This window comes from Condylura cristata, unplaced genomic scaffold (genome assembly GCF_000260355.1).
Source record: "Condylura cristata isolate star-nosed mole 26May11 unplaced genomic scaffold, ConCri1.0 scaffold00036, whole genome shotgun sequence".
Taxonomy (NCBI): Eukaryota; Metazoa; Chordata; class Mammalia; order Eulipotyphla; family Talpidae; genus Condylura; species Condylura cristata.
The window spans coordinates 3,295,947-3,318,057 of NW_004567137.1; the positions used below are offsets into that span (position 1 = coordinate 3,295,947).

General features: G+C 40.9%; 1 protein-coding gene across 1 annotated transcript in view; it reads left to right on the top strand.

The window, feature by feature from the left end:
* The window catches only part of ITPR2 (inositol 1,4,5-trisphosphate receptor, type 2), a 450,179-nt gene that overhangs the window by 138,342 nt on the left and 289,726 nt on the right, over positions 1–22,111 (top strand). Inside the window, exons 16-21 of the mRNA XM_004693199.2 lie at positions 3,870–4,042; positions 4,986–5,105; positions 5,222–5,407; positions 6,585–6,836; positions 7,310–7,454; positions 8,813–8,963. Coding sequence (XP_004693256.1) covers positions 3,870–4,042; positions 4,986–5,105; positions 5,222–5,407; positions 6,585–6,836; positions 7,310–7,454; positions 8,813–8,963 — 1,027 coding nt within the window. The remainder of the gene's footprint in view (positions 1–3,869; positions 4,043–4,985; positions 5,106–5,221; positions 5,408–6,584; positions 6,837–7,309; positions 7,455–8,812; positions 8,964–22,111) is intronic.

Here is a 22,111-nt window from a genome sequence, read left to right on the forward strand (position 1 = left end):
TGAGCAGTGCCTCCTCCCTGCCTGAGGTCCTTTCACAGAGCCCAGCTGTATCTCTTTAACTCCAGTTAAACTTTTACCACAGTTTTTGTGGGTTAGATGTGGTAAGCAGGTAGACCCCTGAGCAAGTCTCCCCGTTTGAGGCACTTCCTAGGGCCTCTCTATGTTGAATGTGCCCATGTAAGATTGTTAAAATTTCTGCATTTTATTCTAGGGTTGGGCCTGTGATTTGGTTCTGCTGCCGCCCTCCCCACCCTCAGCAGCTTGGGGTCCACTCACCCAGCTGTGTTGTCTCAGTTTATATCCAGTTCTTTGTCAGAGCTGCTGGGGCAAAGGTCAGCAACAGGTATCCTGGGGTCTCTGGTTCTGAGCTGCAGCCTTTTCCCACGATTTGTTTCCTCTCCCTAGCTGAATTGTCTCAGTTTATCTCCAGGGTTTTAGCAGGGCTGGGACAAAAGGCTGCTGAGCAGCTGCAGCTGCTGCCTCAGGCAGTTTCCCTGTGCAGTGCTTCCTGGCATCTGGGTGCCTAACTTTTTAAGGGAGCCTAACCAGTAGGAAGCCACTGGTGTTCCCAGATCAGAGTTTCAGTGTTCAGCTAATCCTGCCTGTGAGGCTTCCCTTATGGGAACTCCCCAATCACCGGTTCTCCATTGGTTATTTTCCTTCTAGTGAGACTGGGGTATTCTCATTTGTGTTGAAACTCATAGCATGAAGGTCTATAGTCCGTTTTTATACAATCCCGTGCGAGTTTGGATGTAGTTGTCTTGGCGTCTTTATTCTGCCGCCATCTTGTCAGTTCCTGAGCTGGTGGAGCTGATCAGCCTCCAGGGTTTAGCGTGGGGCAAAGTGGCTCCTGCAGCCCGCGGAACTTCCTGGTGCCTGGGTTTTACTGGGAGTTCCCAGAAGCGAACTCCCTCATCGCCCATTCCCCCTCAATTATCTACCTTCTAGTGAGTCCAGGGTATTTTCGTTTGGGTTGAAACTTGCAGTAAGTCAGTCTATACTCTGTTTTCAGTCCTCAGTTCCTATGCAAGCCTGGACACAGTGATCTCGGAGTCTTTACTCTGCTGCCATCTTTTGGAAATCCATAAATACCTTTTAATAGAATCCAGGTTAGACATAACTTTCTAGTTGAAAGTGCTATTATTGGAGTTATTTATCCTAGCTCCATTGCATTCCTTCAGGGTGGTACGATAGAGCAGGTAGAGTGGTTCTTATTTGGTTGGAAGAAAAATTAAATGTCATGATGTCCATGGCTCACCTTCAAGTATGCAGGGATCAGTGTATACAAAACCCCCATGGGGGTCTACTTTATTCAAATGGAGAAGTGGTGACCAGGTCTAGAGCTTGCTCCTCATGCCATTTGTCTTCATTTCTACTCTTGGGTCTGAATATGCTGTTAGGCCACCTCTGCACACATACAAGAAGTGCCTTATTCTACAGAGATCAAGTTCCCTGACAAGGTCCACCAGAGTTTACCCTGTGCCACCGTTGAGAAGGCCCAGCCTTTGGAGGGGCTGTCTCTCCCTTGCTATGCTGTGTGCTAGGTAGTCTCCTTGGTGTGCCTGCTCCTCTTTTTCCTGCCAGAGGCCTGAGCAACATGCCTGCATGGTGTACGGTCACAGTTCCTTGGCATCTGACACTGAAAGCCCTTCTTAACTGTGCTTAGTGTGAGAAACTTGGGCTCAGTGTGCATGTGCAAGTAAGTGTGCTGTGCAAATCCTTGTCATTCCACAGGTGTGCACACACAGACACTGAACACTTTCTCTTGCTCACTCACTCATTCTTGCACACCCTATTCCTATAAGTTAGCCTCCCCTTTATTCTTACTTCTCTCTACCCAATCATCTCACTTCTCCTGGTAAATGTTTACTCACATTGGGGCAACTGTTTTCTGGGCTTCTTTGGAACATACCACTGTGGGTGAGGCTCTCCTTTTGTCTTCTGTCTCCCCAAGAAGCAGATCATTGAACCCATAAAAGATGAAAGAATCTCAGTGTTCATTGAGGGTTAGATTATGTGTCTGTTATAGACTGCTAATTGCTCCAGTTGAATCTCAATGAGTTAAAAATCTTTTTCCCATTTCTTTTGAATTAAGAATGCTTTGTATTAAGCAGAAAGTAGTTTTCTGATGCTTTTAGAGATGATTTTAAAATGTAAATAATGAGACTTCTACTTTTTACATAATCACCTTGTCTTCCCTTTTTATCCTGACCTAGATTTTAGACAGAATTCTTTTGTGATTCGGCACTAATGCAAGTTTCTAGTTTTGACTCTGTTCGTTATTACATATTCAACTACGTGAAGTCTCTCATTTCATCTCATTGGTGATCAGTCTTTTGATCTATTTATCAAATATCTTGGAGGGTTCCCTTTTTCTATATTCTATGATCATGGCAACCTGGAAATCAGCACTTACCTTAAGGTGGCTCCCTGGCAGAGGGTACTTGCTTAACAAGCTGGCAGGTTTGCAAGATTTAGCATCTAGAAATGCCACAAAGTTGCCATCTAGAGCATTTTGAAACAAGCAATAGACATATTCTTGTAAACCTTTCTAAGGGAAAACCACTTTCCCATCCATAAACTCACTCACTGAAGAAGCAAAGATACCTTCCCAAGGACATTTTCCAAGAAACAGAAGTTAAAAACTCTTTACGGCAGGAGTGACTCAGCTCACCAGTTCCGTGGGTGGCACAGGTGGGCTGCTTATATAGAACATGAGATGTGAGCAACAGTGCCTTTGGATAGAGGGTAGTGCGCGGGAACAGTATGAACACACTAAGTGGAACACCATGACTGGTACTGCCCACCTGGTCTCCTGTGCTCTTGGAACAATTTTTTTATCCTTTACCATGGCTAGCAAGCTCCTGCCTCATTCACTACATGCCAATTCAGTGGCCCATGTCTGTTTACCAGACACAAAAGCTGGCTCCACCTTAGGGCCTTTGTCCTCATCAGCCACCTACTTCCATAGCTCCTTCTCCTTTGATCAATTCCTTCATTTCAATTTGAACAATTCCTTCATTTCAATTTGAACCACTTCCATTTGGCTCAAAGGTCACTTCTCAGGGCACTGACCCTCTTAAGGTGGCCCCCTTTCTCCATCTGTTATTTCATTTCCTTTAGCAGCACATCAGTCACCATACTTATGAGCTCCTCTACTGTTTTTTTTTCCTCCTGTGAATGTAAGCTTCATGTGAGCTTATCTATTTACTGCCACATGCTTCATCTATTGGTTGAATAAAGCTGATCAATAGTCATATTATCTTTTGGGATATCTTTTAAAGATCAAGACTAGTAGGAAGTGTTAATGTTATTTAAAAGCAAAGTTGAGATCACTGTGGGTTATGTAGCAGAAAGAGCACCAAGGCCACCTGGGCGCTCTGTGGGCGGAGTGGTTGCCATGGCAGCCAGCATCCTCTGAGAGAGTAGGTCTCCAGCTTTGCGCACACATCATCAGAGGGTCCTTTTCTATAATTATGCTGAAATCATTGGTGATGATTTTTCGTGAGTTAGAAGGACTTCTGTGGGTCTTGTGAAATGCTAAGTTCCATGTTGTTAAAAATTATCTTAACTAGGTCTACTCTCCTTTTTACCTCTTAGTAGGAAAGCAAACACCCATTTTCACAATTATTTCTAGATACATAATTCTATCATTTAAGCTAGGAATGTTCTCGAAGTTTACATTTCCTCTCCCTCCCCCTCCCATTCCCCAGCCCAAGCACTTTTGATTTGAAGAATTATTTGCTTTGCTCTTTTTCTGATGTCTTTCATGAGTTTTCCATTATGAATAAATTAATCACGCCACCTAACAGAACCTGTTATTTTGATGCTGTTTGGCAGTGTGTTCTGATAGCCTTTCTTCTTTGCAGGAATACATTGCTAAGAATTTCTGTGTCATGCAGTCCCAGATCGGCTATGATATTTTGGCAGAAGACACCATCACAGCTTTGTTGCACAACAACAGGAAACTACTAGAGAAACATATCACAGCAAAAGAAATAGACACATTTGTCAGTTTACTCAGGAGAAATCGCGAGCCAAGGTTTGAAGTGGTTCATGCAGTGTTCTTTGCTTGTGCAGATTATGACTTCTGGCTTTATTTTTAGGACTTTTTAATGTTAGGTTTCTTTCATATCCCTGACCTTCATGGAGAAGACTGTGTTGGGTTTCTTGCTGTTATAATTATGTATAGTAAAGGGTTATTATCTATTATAAGACCGAAACCCTATATAAGCTTATATGGTAATTGATTCACTCTGATAGCTTATGTTTGTAGAGTACTTTATAGTTTTTCAAAAAATATTCAGATGCATAGTCCCATTTGAGTCCTTGTACATTGAAGTACACTGGACATTATATTATATCCATGCTTTAGAATTGAGAACAAATACTAAAGTCTGGAGAACAGCTTACCCCAGAATACCCCAAGAGTGAAGAATAGAATGGAAGGTAAATCCAGGGTCTCTGACATCACATCAAGTTATTTTTCTATTGGACTTTGCTCCCTTATAGATACAGGACAAGTTAGTAGATTGGTAAAGTTTTCCTAATTAGTGCAGAAAATAAATTTCAGAAGATACAATTGTGGTCTTTTATTTTTACCAGGCCATGGTAAAAACACTTTGATTAAGTATGTGTTATATTCCTATTTTGTTTTGCTACTCTGTTCTGGGATAGTTTCTCTTTAAGGCATATAAATGATTTTCTAACCACAATAAATCACAGTGTTGTAGGACAACTATCATGAAAAAGTAGCAGAAAATTTAGGCTTCTTTGAAACCAAGTTTATATTAAAGGCAAAGAATTGAATGTTCAATTTGTTCATAATGAAGCAATAAAAAGAGCAACATATTAGAAAATTGTGACATGGAAATCATACCAAAGATATAACTGAAAATGTTACATTTCTCTCATCTCAGAGTATATTTTTATTGTGATTTTTTACAATGTTTTTCTGTTTATGTTCAATATAATTTATTTTCCAGATTTTTGGACTACTTATCTGATCTGTGTGTGTCGAATACTACCGCTATCCCTGTGACTCAAGAACTCATCTGTAAATTTATGTTGAGCCCAGGGAATGCAGACATTCTCATTCAGACTAAGTAAGAGCAGATAATAGAGACATCTTTGTCTGTTCATTATTGATAAGCATGGAAGTTCTTTATTAAATTTGTCAGTGAGCTTCATTATGGATTTTGTGTGTATTATTTATTTCAAGGCTAGTCTCAATGCAAGTCGATAACCCCATGGAGAGTGCCATCCTTGCGGACGACATTGATGATGAAGAAGTCTGGCTGTACTGGATCGACAGCAACAAGGAACCGCATGGCAAAGCTATTAGGCACCTGGCTCAAGAAGCCAAAGAGGGCACCAAAGCTGATTTGGAAGTTCTTACCTATTACAGGTAAAGTATGATAGAGAATCCTAATTTTCATCTCACCTATGCATTCTGAGATAATTCTCTGAAGCCTTTTGAAGTCTGGTGTCTGTGAAAAGGAAATTTAGAAAGTGGTATCAGAGCTAGCATAGCTGAAATGTTTAGTATTGTTTCCATAATGTTTAGTATTTGTTACATAGCATTGGTATACATAAAGTATACATTAACATCTGTATTTCTCATATATACCACTTGCTACTTTTCTGATTTTTCACTAATTTAGAATTGTGCAGCAGAAGGCTTTTTCCTGTTATTGAATGCAGTGGGTGTGGATAAATAACATATTGGAACCTAGGTAATGGGCTTGAGAGAACGATGGAAGAGAGGCTGGACAAGTTGATCCGGGTTCAGCTGGCCCCAGAGAAAGTAACCCACATTTATATTATAGAACGGTCATGAATACGTGGGAAGCTAGTGCTCAGGAGAAACTGGTATTACAGTTAGGAACACTCAGTAGAGGCATGCGGCAGCAGAGGGTCTCATGGTTCCCAGTGGTCAGCATCCATGGAACAAGAACCTAGCTTGAACCTAGCAAGAACCTAGCAAGAACCTAGCTAGGTGGTGGTGTTGAGGGGATAGAAACCCAAGGCCGAGGAAATCTAGTCAGTTGGATACAGATGATAGGAGTCTCAGAGAAAGCCTTGTGTTCCCTGGTTCCTGTAGCTGTAGCTACAGAGCTAAAGGTCAATTCTTGACTCCAGAGGCAGATGAGTGTAAGGGTGCTGATGTGGTGTGGACTCATATTTGGTGTGGAAACTAAGTGTGTCCAACTTAATAGTGTAGATATTTGGTCCTAGAGCTAGTGTGTTTTGGGGGAGGTGGAGAGAGATGGTTTCATGTGAGCCTTTTCCATAGCCTTCAGGTTTAGCACATGTGTAATTCCAGGATTCTGAGACTTGAGAGTCTAGGACACCCCCAGGCACGATGCAGCAACCAGTAAAAGAATTGTAGCCGAATGGTCCCAGAGAACAATTCGTATATGGATGGTCATTTGTTTGCTTAACTTGCTACTAAAATAATTTGATTCCATCTTCACATAAACTTGGATATTTTAGTATCATTGAAGTAGATCCTGACTGATACTGTGATGTTTTGAGAACTCTATGAAGAGCAGACATATAATGTGGTATTTACTATTTTTAAGGTACCAGCTGAACCTCTTTGCACGAATGTGCTTGGATCGCCAGTATCTGGCCATAAACCAGATCTCCACGCAGCTGTCTGTGGATCTGATCCTGCGGTGTGTGTCCGACGAGAGCTTGCCCTTTGACCTCCGGGCATCTTTCTGCCGCCTCATGCTCCACATGCATGTTGACCGGGACCCGCAGGAGTCTGTGGTGCCCGTGCGCTATGCCAGACTCTGGACAGAAATTCCTACAAAGATCACAATTCATGAGTACGTTTGCAACAGTGTCATGAGGACTTTAAATTAAGTAGATGAACAAAAAACCAAGTGTCTTCCATTCTGAAATCAAATACATGGAAAGGCATCTCTGCATTAAAACTTTGATCATTAATCTTAAAACACAAATTAGATACTGTTTTGGAAGAGTAAAACAACATCTCTGTTTTACTCTGTTGGAAGAGTACAACAACATTTCCAGAAGCATCTTTCTGGAAACCAGTAAATATCATATTCATAATAAGAGTCATGATTTTAGTGGCTAATACTGTGGTCAACACAGACACCAGTGCTTTACCTGAGTTAACTCATTTCATAATGGTCCCATTTTTCAGATAAGGACATAATGTCTAGAAAAGTCAATCAACTAACTCAAGCCAGGAGTTTACTGACTGTGTTTTCTTATTTTAAGGTTTACTGTATGTGTTTTCTTATTTTAATGTGCTTTATATATTCTGTCTTTTCAGATATGATTCTATAACAGACTCTTCCAGAAATGATATGAAGCGGAAGTTTGCATTGACAATGGAATTTGTTGAAGAATATTTGAAAGAAGTTGTAAATCAGCCTTTTCCTTTTGGGGATAAGGAAAAAAACAAACTGACATTTGAGGTAGTTTTTAAAAAAAAACTTCATAGGGTTATTCATTTTCTCTGTCCGAAGCTAGTTCCATGAAGCATTAGTGATTTTTCCACTAACACTGAGGATGTTTTAATAATTGGGTGACCTTCTCTTGGCCATTGATTAAAAGATAGATTTGATTCTTTAAATATATTTATCCAATGTAAAATATTTTATTTATAATTACTTGTTAGCATGGTTTCTTTGATCTTTTTATTTGTGTTAACTTTATTGCATTTACTGGACAAATAACAGTTTTGCATACTTTGTAGTATATTTGAATACTTTTTTTGTCATTTCTCTGAAGATGATATTTTTAGCCTTATTAGACTGAATTTAAATATCTCCAGTTAGCATTATGAGGACATAGTGACAAAACTAGAGGAGCCAGTATGTAGCTTCCTGCTGCTATATAATATTTACCCCCAAAAGTAGCAACCTAAAGCAACAGATGTAGTGTCTCACACCTTCCAGGGGTCAGGACTCTGGAAGTGCTTAGTTAGACCGCGCTGGTTCACTGTTTCCAGGAGTTTGTAATTAAGTTGCTGATTTGGGTTGTGGCTCTCTGGGGGTGGATAGTGCTTCAGACTCACTACCCTTGTGGTTGTGGGTGGCCACATTTCCTTGCTGGCTGTTGACCAAACACCTCCCCTTCTTGTCATGTGGACCTTCTATAGGCTAGACTGGGTGAATCTCCTTAGAACATAGCACCTAGCTCCCCCTAGAGCAAGCCACCAGAATGAGAGAAAGGAGGAGAGAGGAGAGAGTGGAGAGGGGAGGAGGGAGGGAGGAAAAGTAGGAGGGAGGGAGGGGGAGAGCAAACAAGTGTGAGCACACCAGCCAAAGGTGGCAGCTGCCAGCTGTGGTCTTTTGGACTTCATCTTGAAGTGACTTGCCCTCACTTCTGTTCATCACTCAGAGCATGTCTTATGCAATGTGGAAGGAGAACATAAAACATAATTTAGGGCCATCTTGGAAACTGGCTTTCCCACTGGAACTGTTCCATCATATCCAGGAAACCACAGAGCAGCCCAGAGAACATATATTTCTGAAAAAATTTCATAACTGTATCTTTAATAAAGTAATTCATTGATAAAACCATTTATCACGTGGTATCCTTCTGACTTCAGTGAGTTAGTACTTAATCAGGAAGTAAATCATTCTAATGTAAACTTCTTTAAATACCCTGATCAGAGTGCTAGTGATTGTTTTTGCAGGTTTTTTAAATCCCTAGATATTCAAAGATTATAGAGTTTAGGAATAACATAACTAATTTAGATAATAAGAAGTGTTTATTCCTGTTCCTAATGTTTTTTTTTATTCTGTCCCACCCATTTCCCTTTTTCAAGGTGGTGCACTTGGCTCGAAATCTTATCTACTTTGGATTTTATAGTTTCAGTGAACTCTTAAGACTAACAAGGACACTTCTGGCTATCCTAGATATTGTACAGACCCCCATGTCATCGTATTTGGAAAGATTAAGCAAATTTCAAGACGGAGGTAAGACTTTTGGAGAAAGTTACAGCTTGTTTGGTATTATATGGAGATGAGATAAACCGAACCTCCAGAGAAGCAGTTGTTAGCATACTTGCTCCTGGGTGTCACAAATGGACAGCAGTCCACGCTGTGGTGGAGTGATGACAGGCTGGGTGCACAAACACACGCCCCTGTTTTTAACACTAAAGTTTAGAAAGGCGATTTTCTAGATCAAGTTCATCTTCAGAAGTAACATCAGAACCAGTCCATTAGTGAAAATTTAATGTGTTGATAAAAGAAATTCTTTGGATATTTATGATTGCTCTCTAGATGTCATTGCCTCATAGTCGGGCAGAGAAAAATGCAGAAAAATGCAGAATGGGCACATGCAGGCTCAGCACATGAGAAGTAGTGAATGCAAACCCGATGGGCAGCAGCAAAATGAGGTGGGATAAAGAATGGGCTTTTGGGTCTGAGTGCCTTTGGCAAATCCTGCCCTTAATCTTTGTGGTTAGTCTTGGTGTTTATCTTCACTTTAAGTTTCTTTTCTCATCTGAGATATGAAGATGATAATATTGTTCTGTTCATTTTCCTTATAAGAATTAAGTGACTATAAACAAAACATTCAAAATGCTTAAAATAATATGTCTTATAACAAAATAAAACAATTCTGATGTTCTGAAAATATTATGTGATTGCTTGCAGCAGGTGTGTTGAGAATGCATTTAGGATTTGCATCTGTAAGGAAATGAGAAGGGTAGGAGTGAGCAGAGGGAGAAGCTGATCCATCCTGCAGTTAAAGCAGAGACCCCAGCTAACCGTCAGGGGACTGAGAGAGCCCTCTGTACTTATCAGAAATGAAGGCCTGGGGGCTAAGCTTTGTACCATTGCATCAGCCCACTGTTGACTCTTCATGGAGGAGTGTGTGGCCTTGGTAAGGCAGCCATGGGTCACTAGCCAGGGGTCAGTCCTTGTGAGAGGCACAGCTATGAGAAGTTGGTTGTCTTCAGGCCCAGGAATTGGGGATCAGCTTTAAGGAAGGACATGGATGGAAGACTGTATCCACTACAGGGTGAAGGAAGTTCAACGAGAAGTCTTAATTTCAGACAGAAGGAAGAAATACTTGGTTAAAAATGATAAATGGGGAACTCTCAGGTAGCTGAGTAATTAACTGTTGTTTCCTAAATCTCAGCTTCTTCTGCATCATCCAGAATATCTGTTCAAGCCAGTAAGAAGCAAATTAAATGACATCAGTCTCTCATCTTCAGCACAACTAGGAGACAGTACAGATTTTAGTTTCTGAAAATAGAGCAGTGACATCCATTTTATTAGAGCTGACTCATCAGCTCTCTACAAGCCATTGTGGACAGTTCTGAGAAAACCCACCTAGGAGAGACAGAGGGGATTATGTGAGAGTCATTCTTATCCAGTGTGAAAGTATGGAAAGAGAAGCCAGGTAGACAAGAGCACCAGCAAAGAGGAAGGGACTTGCTGTTTACAGGAAACTGGGCTGAGACCTGGGAAGCAATGTTTCCAAAGTGAACAAAGTTAAAAGCAAAGGAGTGGTGTCCTTTGGAGTCTTGTTGGTGAAGAGATACGAAGCAAGATTGAGGATCTTGAATACTAGATAAAGTGAAAATTGAAGGAAACAGAACCCCTCGTCCATAGCACTCCACTGAGAGCCAGGCACTAGAGAAACTGTCACGGCGAAAGGAGAGGGTGCCCTTGAGCTAGGATTTCAGGAACCAGCTCTTTCTGACCGGCTGGTTCATGAAGTGCTTACCTCAGTTTCATCTGTAAGAAGTGACTAAGATCAAAAAAGAACAGAGAATACAGATAGCAGTATATGGAAATCCCTCCCCCAAAAGCAGCCTTGAAGCAGAAGAAAATTATAACTGAAGCAGAAGAAAATTGTAAGGTGACACTCCAAAATGAATTAAATACTTTCAAACATACTAACTTTCAAGTAGTACAGGGGAGATGCAGGCATGCGAAGAGAGTGAGAGGAGGAACAGATGCAGACTACGTGGATCTAATAAATCTGGCCAGAGGATAGTATATAAGTTCTTTGTATTGTTTTTGTAATTCTTCCCATACACTGGAAAGAACTTCAAAGCAGAAGTTGTTAACTTATATAATTAGCTAAGTAGAAAAATGATTTATGTAAGTAAGATGACACTTCATACTTATAACTCTACTAGGAAGTGTGCTGTTATAGCTGAGTTCTAGTAAACTATAAATTTCTAACAGAAGTTCAGAGACTATAAATCCTTAGCAAGAGCAGCAAGAAAGAACACATTTCTGGAATTTCTCCCAATGTGAAGATAGGCTTGTCATGCCTCGGAAAATCTCTTGTGTTGGGGTGAAACGGTTGATACCAGGGAGCACATCCCAGATTGTGGACAATACCTGGGGAATAAGAGTTGTTCTTTGAAGACACAGCCCACGGGCCAGGGCAGCGCCTCCCTAGCATAATCCACATAGGTTCCTTCTATTCAGATATTTTGGATTATAAATCATTTATTTATTTATTTATACATACCTACATACAGAACTGGGGTACAAGCCAGAGGTGTAGGGATGATGAGGATTCACCACAGACAGAGTAGAGAGCAGAACAGACATACAGAAGTACATGGCTGAGGGAAGCAGCAGGCGGGCCAGGAGGGATCTGCTGTTCCATGTGGGTCACCTTCCGGGGGGAGGATCAAACTTGTGCTGAAGCAGCTGCAGCTAGCTTCTTAGTGCTGTACTTTAACCTGTTGTGCCACTAGGGAGGGCCCAAATTATAAATTTCTACTAGTGAAATGGTTTTTCAATTGGAAACCACTTGCAAAGTACAATAAAAAACAGGAAGTAGTTTTGTAAGCAATGACCTAGAATTGTTGCTAGATTGAGCAGCACCTTAAAGTAAATGATAACACTTTTCTCAAACTGTGTCTGGACAGTTTTATGTGCTAGGACCAGGTCTGTTTTCATCCTTCTGATCTACTCACTGCTGGTGAATTCTGTCCCAGGCCTGCTCTGTTGGACATTCAGAGAGACCTGCTCCCTGATGTTTGGCAGGTCATACCCTGGGGAGTTGGAAGTGGAGACATGTGGAAGGCACAGGGTATAGATTCCCAGAGCTCAGTTAGGTCCCCACCCCACTGGTGCCTGCCTTAAAAATAGGGTTACATGAGCAGCTTTCTTTTTTTGGGGGGTGGGGTGGAGTGGGGGCGCGTCCTGTAACTGTAGATGCCAGCAGTGGGTATGGCTGGCTTGCAAAGTGGCAGGTAACAAGCTTGCCCTTCTGGGTGTTTGCAGTGTCCCCACCTCCAAGTGGCCATGGGCTCCTTCATCCAGAGCTGTGAGGGTCAGAGCCCCATCCTCAGGCTCCCTGACTCCCCCTTCCAGGAGTTTGCTAGCCGAGAAGAAGCTGCTTTTCATCTTGTGTGCTCCAGAGGTGGCCCATTTAGGAATTTCTCTCAGCCCACAGGGACACACGGTATGCTGGTTTGCTCTCTGGTGAAACGGCAGATTGCAGTCTTCAGAACTCTCAATCTAATGCCTCTCATTGGCTGTGTACTCACTTAAGAAAAGAAATATTGTTTTCAAACAAATGTATTCACTCCCAGCAGGCAATGTTGTTGAGTCAATTTCCTCGCCTAATACCTATCATTTGCTCTCAGCCACTTAAAGCGCACAGGCACTGTTCAGGGTAATTGATCTTTTGGGTCGAAGGATTATGTCAAGTCGTGCTCCTTTTTGTCGTGTTTAGAAGTTACAAGCAAATGTATGCACCAGCTGATAACAGGATATGTCCAATATATAGTGAAAAGCTCACTGCAGTAAAAAAATGCATTTATGTTTTCTGTTTATGCTTGTTGAAGGGCATACAAACCAAGGGTTTATAGTAATGATAAAGAACACTTTTTCTAACAGGGAGGGTATGTTTCATTCTATTAGATAGCCATCTAAATAAATAATGGGGGACACACATGAATTCTACTTACATATTCTTCTACTGAGCAACGTGACACACGTACTCTGAGTAGTGAGAGGAAGGACCATCTTCATCCCAGCAAAATATAGAGCTGATTTGGTGTGGAAATGGTTTGAGTCTCTCAGTATCTTCTCTTAACCTGTTTGCTATTTGAGGGGAAGTGAAGTTTACATTTAAATATAGAACATTTAAAGTCTCAGTCATTGAGTAAAATTTAGGCTTAGTAAATTTTTTTTGAGTAAAATTTAGGCTTAGTAATTTTTGGGGTTTGGAATCAACCTCAAAATAGAAGACAGGATTAAAAAGATGTGAAACATACACACAATGGAATATTACTCAGCAATCAAAAAAGATAAACTCATGCCTTTTGCAACAACATGGATGGAGCTGGAAGGGATCATGGTTAGTGAAAAAAGCCAGAAAGAAAAAGAAAAATACGAGATGGTTTCACTCATAGCAGGAACATAAGTAATCAGGAAAAAAAAAAGAGACAGAGAGAAATGTAATAAAGTAAAAATGGAAACAATGAACAACTATAAATCAGAGACATTTTATGGGGGTGAAAGTGGAATGGGATCAGAACTGGGTGGGAAAAATGCACAGGACTACAGTGATGGCATGTGGGTAAATTGGTGGTAGAAAGCCCATGGGGATTACAACTGAGATGAAAAAGTGCACAAAATGAGGAATGATGTAAAAAAAAAATAATCCCTTCTGTGGAAAAAACAAAAAATTTAGTTTTTCTTAGTGTGAGGGTGTCCATGCCACCATTATCATTTCTTGTCTCTCCCATTGCTAACTCCCTGAAACTCACTGCAGCATAATAAATCAGTATGTCAGAAAACTGCTTAAGACCAACCCTTCTCTGCCAGTTTGCTTTTCCAGTTTGCTTTTCGTACCCTGAAATGCGGACTTGTCCTTGGTCCATAACCAGGTCACGTCTTTTGTAGCCACTACATTGTCATGTTGAAAATGAGAATTTTTTTTTTTTGTAAATTATTTTGTTTACTTTTAGGATGACTGTTCTTCAGGGTTTCAGGTTTGGAGCTGTAGCAATTTTTAGTCTTAGAGAGTAAGATACAGGTGGCTTCAGCAGCCTCAAATTCTCCTTTTTGTTTGAAAAGGATTGAGCTACAATGGGCGACGTGGGGCCTGGTGGGCGCATTTCCAGGGGAGGGGAGAGAGCAGAGGGCAGGTGGTGAGACGTGTGTGCGCGTGCGCCCTCCAGAGGCACACATGTGCGGGAGCCTCTTTGCCCCTGGACATCCATAGAGAAGCCCATGAGCCAACTCTTCATCTGGAGGCAGAGAACCAGCTGCTTCTGCAGTGTAACTTTTTTTTTTTTTTGCCATGTGGGAGACCTCAGGTGCTCCACCTTAGGATGCTTTTTCTGGCAGCAGGGTTGCTATTAGAGAGAGGAAGGGAAATTTAGATAGGAGGGGGGCAGAAACATTGTTTAATATTGTTTCATGGGTGGGAAAGGAATGAAATATTTGCAGACAAAGCATCTGCCAGAAAAGTTTCTTCCTCTATAAAATTAGAACACAGTGTGAATGTGATCTTCACCATCTCTTTTGTTTTGAAACTGGTTCTTTGAAGATCAGCATAGGATTGTCACTCACTCTCTGGATGGTGTTCTTTTTAGTGTGTGTTATTACGAGATGCTCTTTTAACAGACACCCATGAAGCATATCTTCTGGTTAATAGCCGTGATGGTTCTCTTTCAAGGCACAGCTACAAAGACTGTCTTAAAACCAGAAGCCTTGCTTCATACTAAATATCATGTATCAGGTATGCTCACTTATATGTGGGACACAGAGGAACAAAACAAAGGGCCAGACAAACCAAACCCATACCAGACCCTTGGCATCTATCACAATGTGAAGGCATCCTGAAGGGGAGGTGGTGTGGTGTGATTGGGGTGGGGGTGGGGTGGGAGTGGGGGGGTTGGGAGCCTGGTAGGAAATGGTAAAGGATTACTGGGGCACTGGTGCTGGGCAGGGTGTGAGATACATTTGTAGTAGTTTAAACCTATAACCCCCAAAGCCAATACAACCCTGTAAACCAAGTAATAAACATTATTTGACTGATAAGAAAAACACCAAGTTTCTCACCCCTCACCCCCCACACCCTCACCAAAAAAAGAAGGTGAAAAACAGTCTGAGAGTAGACTGAGCCTGTGAGGGGGTGAAGGTGGAGGTGAGGAAGAACACAGAGCAGGTTTAGTACAATAACTGAAATGGAAGAGCGAGGCACTCAGGTCCAAGGAAGCTGTGTGTTAAGGACCCTCCAGGGTTCTAGACTGATCGCTTTTCAGCGCTTTCTGAAGGATTCAAGTTTGCCATGGTTTTCAGGGCACAAATGTGTTAGCAGGGCTGACTTACAGGGGAGCATCCTGCAGTTACAGATTGTCATTTGATCACCAGACTTCATTTCCCCAGCATCATCCTCTCTCCAGCTCTCTAAGCAGCTTTATCTTCTCCCTGTCTCACTCCTCTGTGCGTCTGTGATGGCCCTTTGCTTTAGAAGGAACTGTCTTCTCTCTGCCACGTGTCTCGTCCCTCCGTCTCCCTGCCTCTCCTGTGCGGAGCCCTTCTGTTCACTCCTGCTCTCTGCCTGGATCAGCTGCTTCTGGCAGAGGAGGCTTTAGACTTGGAGCAGATGGGGACGTGGGTAGTCCTGCCCCCAGCGTGTGCAGTCACAGGACAGTTCCTTGCCATGGGCCTTGGCACCCTCCCCTGACCTTTACTCACAACCACAGCGACGGCCCCCATCCTCAACCTCATTGCTGCCCTTTGGCAGTGGACCATTAAGAGTGATTACTTTGACGTAGATTTATCGGGGAAATCTCTTAGGGTCAGTGCCATGGGGGGGAAAGGGAAAGAAGGATGACTGGACATAGGGTTGTGAGGCTGCCTCAGTGACCCCCCCCCCCCCCGCCACCTGCCTGATCTTGCCATGCTCTTTGGTGTGTTTTCCCTTGGGGGAAATGGGCACCCTGGAGTGGGTGCTGCATTCCAGAATGTAGGAGACTTGTCAGGGCCCACAGGGGACTGCATTTGGACACTGCTGTCTCCCAAAAAAGCACCCCACAGCTGAGGCAATAGTCCCTTACACCCAAGTTACAGAAGGGCAGTGCCTCCCAGAACTCCCTTGTTAAAACCAACTGGAAGTGTGTCCCAATGTAGAAATTGGAAGTTTGCATCAATGTTTGTTTGCTGCAGTCGAAAAGCCATTCTTGAAAGAATAGCGAAAATGCCTGTCCAATTAAGTAGAAATGCAATTTACACAAACATCCCAATGTCAGTTAATACGAGATGAATTTATTTAATAGATAGTAGAATATTAACTGTATTTCAATCATTTCAGTAGAATGCATAGTGATTTTTATCTCCTGTAACTGCTGTGATGCTGAGTGGATATGTATTACTAAACTGGGGGAAAATTTATGTTAGGAAAGAAGAGTAGTCAAGAGTGAAATATCATAGGAAATACAGATTGGGGGGAGAAAAGTAAAGATTATTTTAAAACATTTCAAAGCAGAACACAATTCTAGATATGAAAAGTCTCCCTAGAAGTCACTTATTTCCAAATGGCCCAGCATCTCCTGGTGCCACGTACTGTCCTCTGTAGACGGGAGGGAGATGTCTCCATGACGCCGTGCACCTCTGAGTCCCTTCTCACTTAATATAGTTTTTAATAGCTTTTAATTTTTTTCTGCTTAAAGTTTTATACATTTTAGAAAAAGTATATGTGGAAAGATGGGCTTTTCTTCTAGCTGTCAGTGGTTCCCAAGAGGACTTTCCCTACTCCCTTGGGCTTACTCTTTTCTTTTCACACTACACAGGTCTCAAACATGCGGTCCATGCTAGATGATCTTACTTTTAAAATCAGTCATAGATAGAAGTAGGGAGAGAATAGCTGTGAAGTGAATCTGCTTAATTGTGAGTTTTTACCAGGTATCCAGGCACACAGTTGGTAAAGGATTACTATGTAAGTGTCTGTTATTTAGAATCAACATCTAGCTCCCCTCTTGATCTTCTGTATATCTGTATATTTAATTCTTATGACAGCTCAAAGAGCTAGGAGATTCTTTTGCTCAGGTTAGGGCTCTTAGAGTGTCTAAGCACTTTGCTTAAGACTATATAGCTTGGACCTTGCTTAGCTAACTTTTGAAATCAGGTTTTTTCCCCCTCTTTTTCTCTTCTCTCTAAAACCTACAGCCCAACACTTGATGTTCTTTCTGCTCTTCCCAGCCCGTCTTCTAGATGGATGGCTTCCTCAGCTGCAAAGACTCTGCTTCCCACTTCTTCCAAGAGTCTCAAGAAAGTTTAGTCCAGAACAGTAGGTCTTTACTAAAGAGCACTGATTTAACTTCAAGTGGTTTTTTAGGTCAGATAAAAACATTTTTTAAACTAAGACACTTCATAAATGTTGTTTGGTTTCAGAAATAGTTTCAACCACAAGTCTTAGTACTCATGTATCTCTTGAAGATACCTGTTGAGTTGATCTTCACTTACTGCCAGGGATTTGAGATGGCCTTCTTGAATCTGTTTTACCTCTTTCTGTATATTTCTACGAAAGGATCCTTCCTGCCCACACACTCTCCCTCTTTTACTAGCTCTCTCCATCTAAGGAGGATGATATCCCAGTGCTTTAAGTTGGTTCCTGAGGTTGTCGTAGTCTGCTTTAGATGTTTCCTGCTCTGCCTCTTGCTGTTTCCCAGTGATAGTGAACAGCTGTGTCGTCTTAGACACATTCTCACTGTACATTCATAGCTGGTTTATCATTAGGATGAATGTATGACACAAATATGCATGCATTTGAAAGTCAAAAATACTTAATGGGCTAAATCTATATTGCACCTCTAATAAAATATTTAATTTTGTAGATATTTTAATAAGCCTTTTTTTCCTAGTAAACTTCAAAAAGCCTCTCTGACAATTAGGGTTACTACCTATTAATAGTTAAGTAACAAAAATTCAGATTAACTGACTGAGAAAGAAACAAAAGTGGAGAGAAAAATGATGAGAAAAGGTCATATTTCTGCTTTTAAAACTGGCTCGTACCTTGCCTCATATTTGATTATCTTTATACTTGCCTTTCAAGAATCTACTGAGTGGAATGCATTTAATAAATATATGTGTGTTATATGTTTATATAAACATACCTGTATTGGAATGATAAATATATTTCCTAGACCACAACGTTCCAAACATATGATTGCTTTGCTTTCATTCGTTACAAACTTTTAGTTTGACTTTCCAAACTTTCAGTGAACATAACAAGTGTTGGTTCATTATAATACATTTACTGTATTTTATTCCTACAGTTGCATTTTAGCAACTTTAATGATTACTATTACACCTTTCAGTGATCTCTGATGTACCAACTTAAATGGTTCAAATATTCATCTGCTAACTGTATACATTAATATATTTCAGAAAGCTCTATGGACATGATGTATGCATAATGTAACAGAGCTGCACAATAAGTCTGTGACTTTCTTATAGTTTTCCAGGTTACTTCCATGAGGTTATAATACATACATAAATGTATGCAATATTTGCCATTGATTTGACTCCATAGAGGCAGAAGACTGATTCTGGATTTGGTATGAATTGGAACCAAAGGCATTTTCTATTTTAGAGGTTTGCATTTCCCAAAGACACCAATCACATAGTGGATGGAGGACCTTGCACAGCTCAGCGTGGAGTCAACTCTTGCTCTTTACATGACAAAGTGACTCAGAAACCCTTGGTTTTACCCAGCAGTGATGTGAATGGTTTCTGGCAGCAGGAAGAGCTACCTTGAGATAACAGGACAGAATCAATACTTAGTGTCAACTCACAAATTGTAGTAATAATGTCTACAGAATGTCCCCACTTTTTCTCCATTCCATTTCCTCTAATTATACATTTGAGCTTCAGAATCTGATGCCTCAAGGTTAATATACTAAGTTAGTTTCTTCTGTTCACTCAGTTTCTCATGAGGAGTGTCTACCAGTGGCCAACCAAGGAAACCAAGCAAGATTTATAGACTATTAGCATAGAAGGGCGCTACAGAAATCACCTGTGTGATAGATGAACACCGGATCTTCATGTAACACCCATTCTAAATGGTCATCCAGGAGCTCTTTGAACACTTAGGTGGCTATGATTTTATTGCTGCAAAATGCAGCTCTTTCATATTTCTTAGGTTAGCCTAAATATACTTCCTCTAACTCCAGCAAGCAGTTCTTGTTTGGTTCTCTGCGGATGTATTACTGTCTTGATATCACTTCCATCCATCAGCTCTTTCCATTTTTGAAAATTACCTACTGTCTCTTGCTTGTCTTTTCTCTGGGGTCGTCTGCAAATATCCTTTAGCAGATGACTGTATGCACCCACTCACTGATTTGACCAACACAGACTCAAGAGCTGTTATTTTCACATTCATGCTGAACACTTGCTCTTGTAATGAAATGAGAATGAGTGTTTTTGGTAATGATGACATGTATTGATTCCTACTGAACTTGAACATGGCTGATTGAAGGTTAAACTTGTATTCTAGTGCCTCACATTCCTCTATCTGACACTTGCATTGTTTTCATTTGGACCTAAGTGGAGGGCATTTTAAACCTTGATTTAATCCACTTGTTTTCAACTTACTATTACAGTTTTTCTTTAAGATTTTTATTTATTCATACAGAACTGGGGTACAGGCCAGAGATGCAGAGGGTGATAGGATTCACCAGAGATAGAACGGGGAGCAGAACAGGCAGATCGACGAAGTACACTGCTGAGTGGAGCAGCGGGCAGTTCAGGAGAGGTCTGCCGCGCCATGTGGTCACCTCTGGGGCAGGCGGGGATTGAACTCATGAGGAAGTGGCTTTAGCTTCTTAGTGCAGTGCTTTAACCCGCTGTGCCACCAGGGAGGGGGTCCCCATTACAGTTTTAAGATTTGATGGAGTCACTCACTGTATTAGTTATCCTTCTTTGTTTTATGGTATCTTTTCTTATTTGCATTTTAAAAACATGCTGTCTCTGGATTTTCCTGAGTCACTGACAAAAATATTTACTGATTGAGGCAGCAACAGAGCAGCAAGGAAATTAAGGTCCTTTTTCTGTTAGTTTTTTAATTAAATTTTTAGTTTTTTACAACATTCTTCATTTTGTGCATTTTTCCATCTCAGTTTTAATCCCCATGGGCTTCCCACCACCAGTTCACCCGTGTGCCATCACCATAGTCCAGTGCACTCTTCCCACTCCAGTTCTGATCCCATTCCTCCTTCCATTCCCATAAAGTGTCTTTGGTTTATAGTTGTTTATTGTTTTCATTTTTGCTCTATTATATTTGTTTGTCTCCCCCCCCCTCCCCAAATCTCTTATGCTCCTGCTATGAGTGAAACCATCTGGTATTTTTCTTTTTCTTTCTGGCTTATTTCACTAAACATTATCCCTTCCAGCTCCATCCATGTTTCTGCAAAAGGCATGCGTTTCTTTTTGATTGCTGAGTAATACTCCATTGCATATATATTCCACATATTTTTAATTCAGTCTTCTATTTTTGGGCATTTGGATTGATTCCACATCTTCCCTATTGTAAAAAGAGCAGCAAGTATCCTTTTGAATCAATGTTTTTGTGTCCCTTGGGTAGATACCTAGGACTGGGATTGCTGGGTCATATGGAAGCTCTGTTTTCAGCCTATTGAGAAACCTCCAAACAGCTTTCCATAGGGGTTGTACCAGTTTTCATTCCCACCAGCAGTGTAGGAGAGTTCCTTTCTCTCCACATCCTTGCCAGCATTTGTTGTTGCTAGTTGTTTTAAGATGTGCCATTCTCACTGGTGTGAGATGGTATTTCATTATGGTTTTAATTTGCATTTCCCTTATTAAAAGTAATGTTGAGCATTTTTCATATGTCTGCTGGCCATCTGTATTTCTTCTTTGGAGAAGTGTCTTTTTAGCTCTTCTGCCCATTTTTTGATGGGGTTATTTTTGTTGGGTTTAGCCAGCTCTTTATGTACTTTGTGATCAGTCCTTTGACCTTCGTATTGTGTGCAAATGTTTTCTCCCAATCAGTAGGGTGTCTCTTTGTTTTGTGTAGTGTCTCTCTTGATGTACAGAAGCTCTTTAACTTGCTGTAGTCCCAGCTGTTTATCCTTTTGTTCCCTGTCCTTGCTTTGGGTGATGTATCTTTAAAGATATTATAGAGATGTCTGTCATGTAGAGTTTCGCCTACCTTTTCTCTATATATTTTATGGTTTCGGGTCTTATGTTTAGTTCCATAATCCTTTTGAGTTGGTTTTGTGCAAGGTAGTAGTCTAGTTTCAATTTTTTGAAGGTGTAAGGTTTTGTGCAAGGTAGTAGTCTAGTTTCAATTTTTTGAAGGTGTAAGGTAGTAGTCTAGTTTCAATTTTTTGCATGTAGCAGTCCAGTTTTCCTGCACCGTTTGCTGAACAAACTTTGTTTCATTGCATATTCTTTGCTCCTTTGTCAAAAATTATCTGTTCATAAACCTGTGGGTTTATATCTGGGTTTTCTATTCATATCCATTGGTCTGTATGTCTGATCTTGTTCCAGTACTGTGTGGTTTTGACTATTATGGCTTTGTAGTATAGTTTGAAGTCTGGGATTGTGACACTTCCAGTCTCTTTCATTTTAGTCAGGAGAGTTTTGGTTATTTGAGTTTTTCTGTGCTTAGACTCTGCAATTAACTAGGATTCTTCAACTGACTAAAATTTTTCATGAAGAACTAGAATTGTTCGTGTGAATATATACATAATTCACTGTGTGTGTGCACCTGTGGTGTGATAAATCAATCACAAGAGTGGCTTTTTTCCCTTCAGTGGTGGCGATTAGAGAAGTATAGAAGAAATGACTGGAAAGGGGCAGGAAGGGACTTTCTATGTTGAAATTAGTTTTGTGGATGACACTTTTGTTAAAACTGCTTCAGTCTTTCCTTTACAACTGGGGCATCTCACTGTATTTAAATTACCTCACAATTACAAAATTAGTATGTAAATTCATGTGTTGCTTGGATTACCAACTATTAAGAATTAAAGATCAGTTTTGCAAATTTAAAATCTAGAGATTTGGAATAGTGAAATGACTCTGTCAGTATTTGACAGTGATGGAATCCAAAATAAGCTGTAGAACTCAAACACTGTTTTGTATGAATTGCCTTTTCAATTCATCCCCAGAAA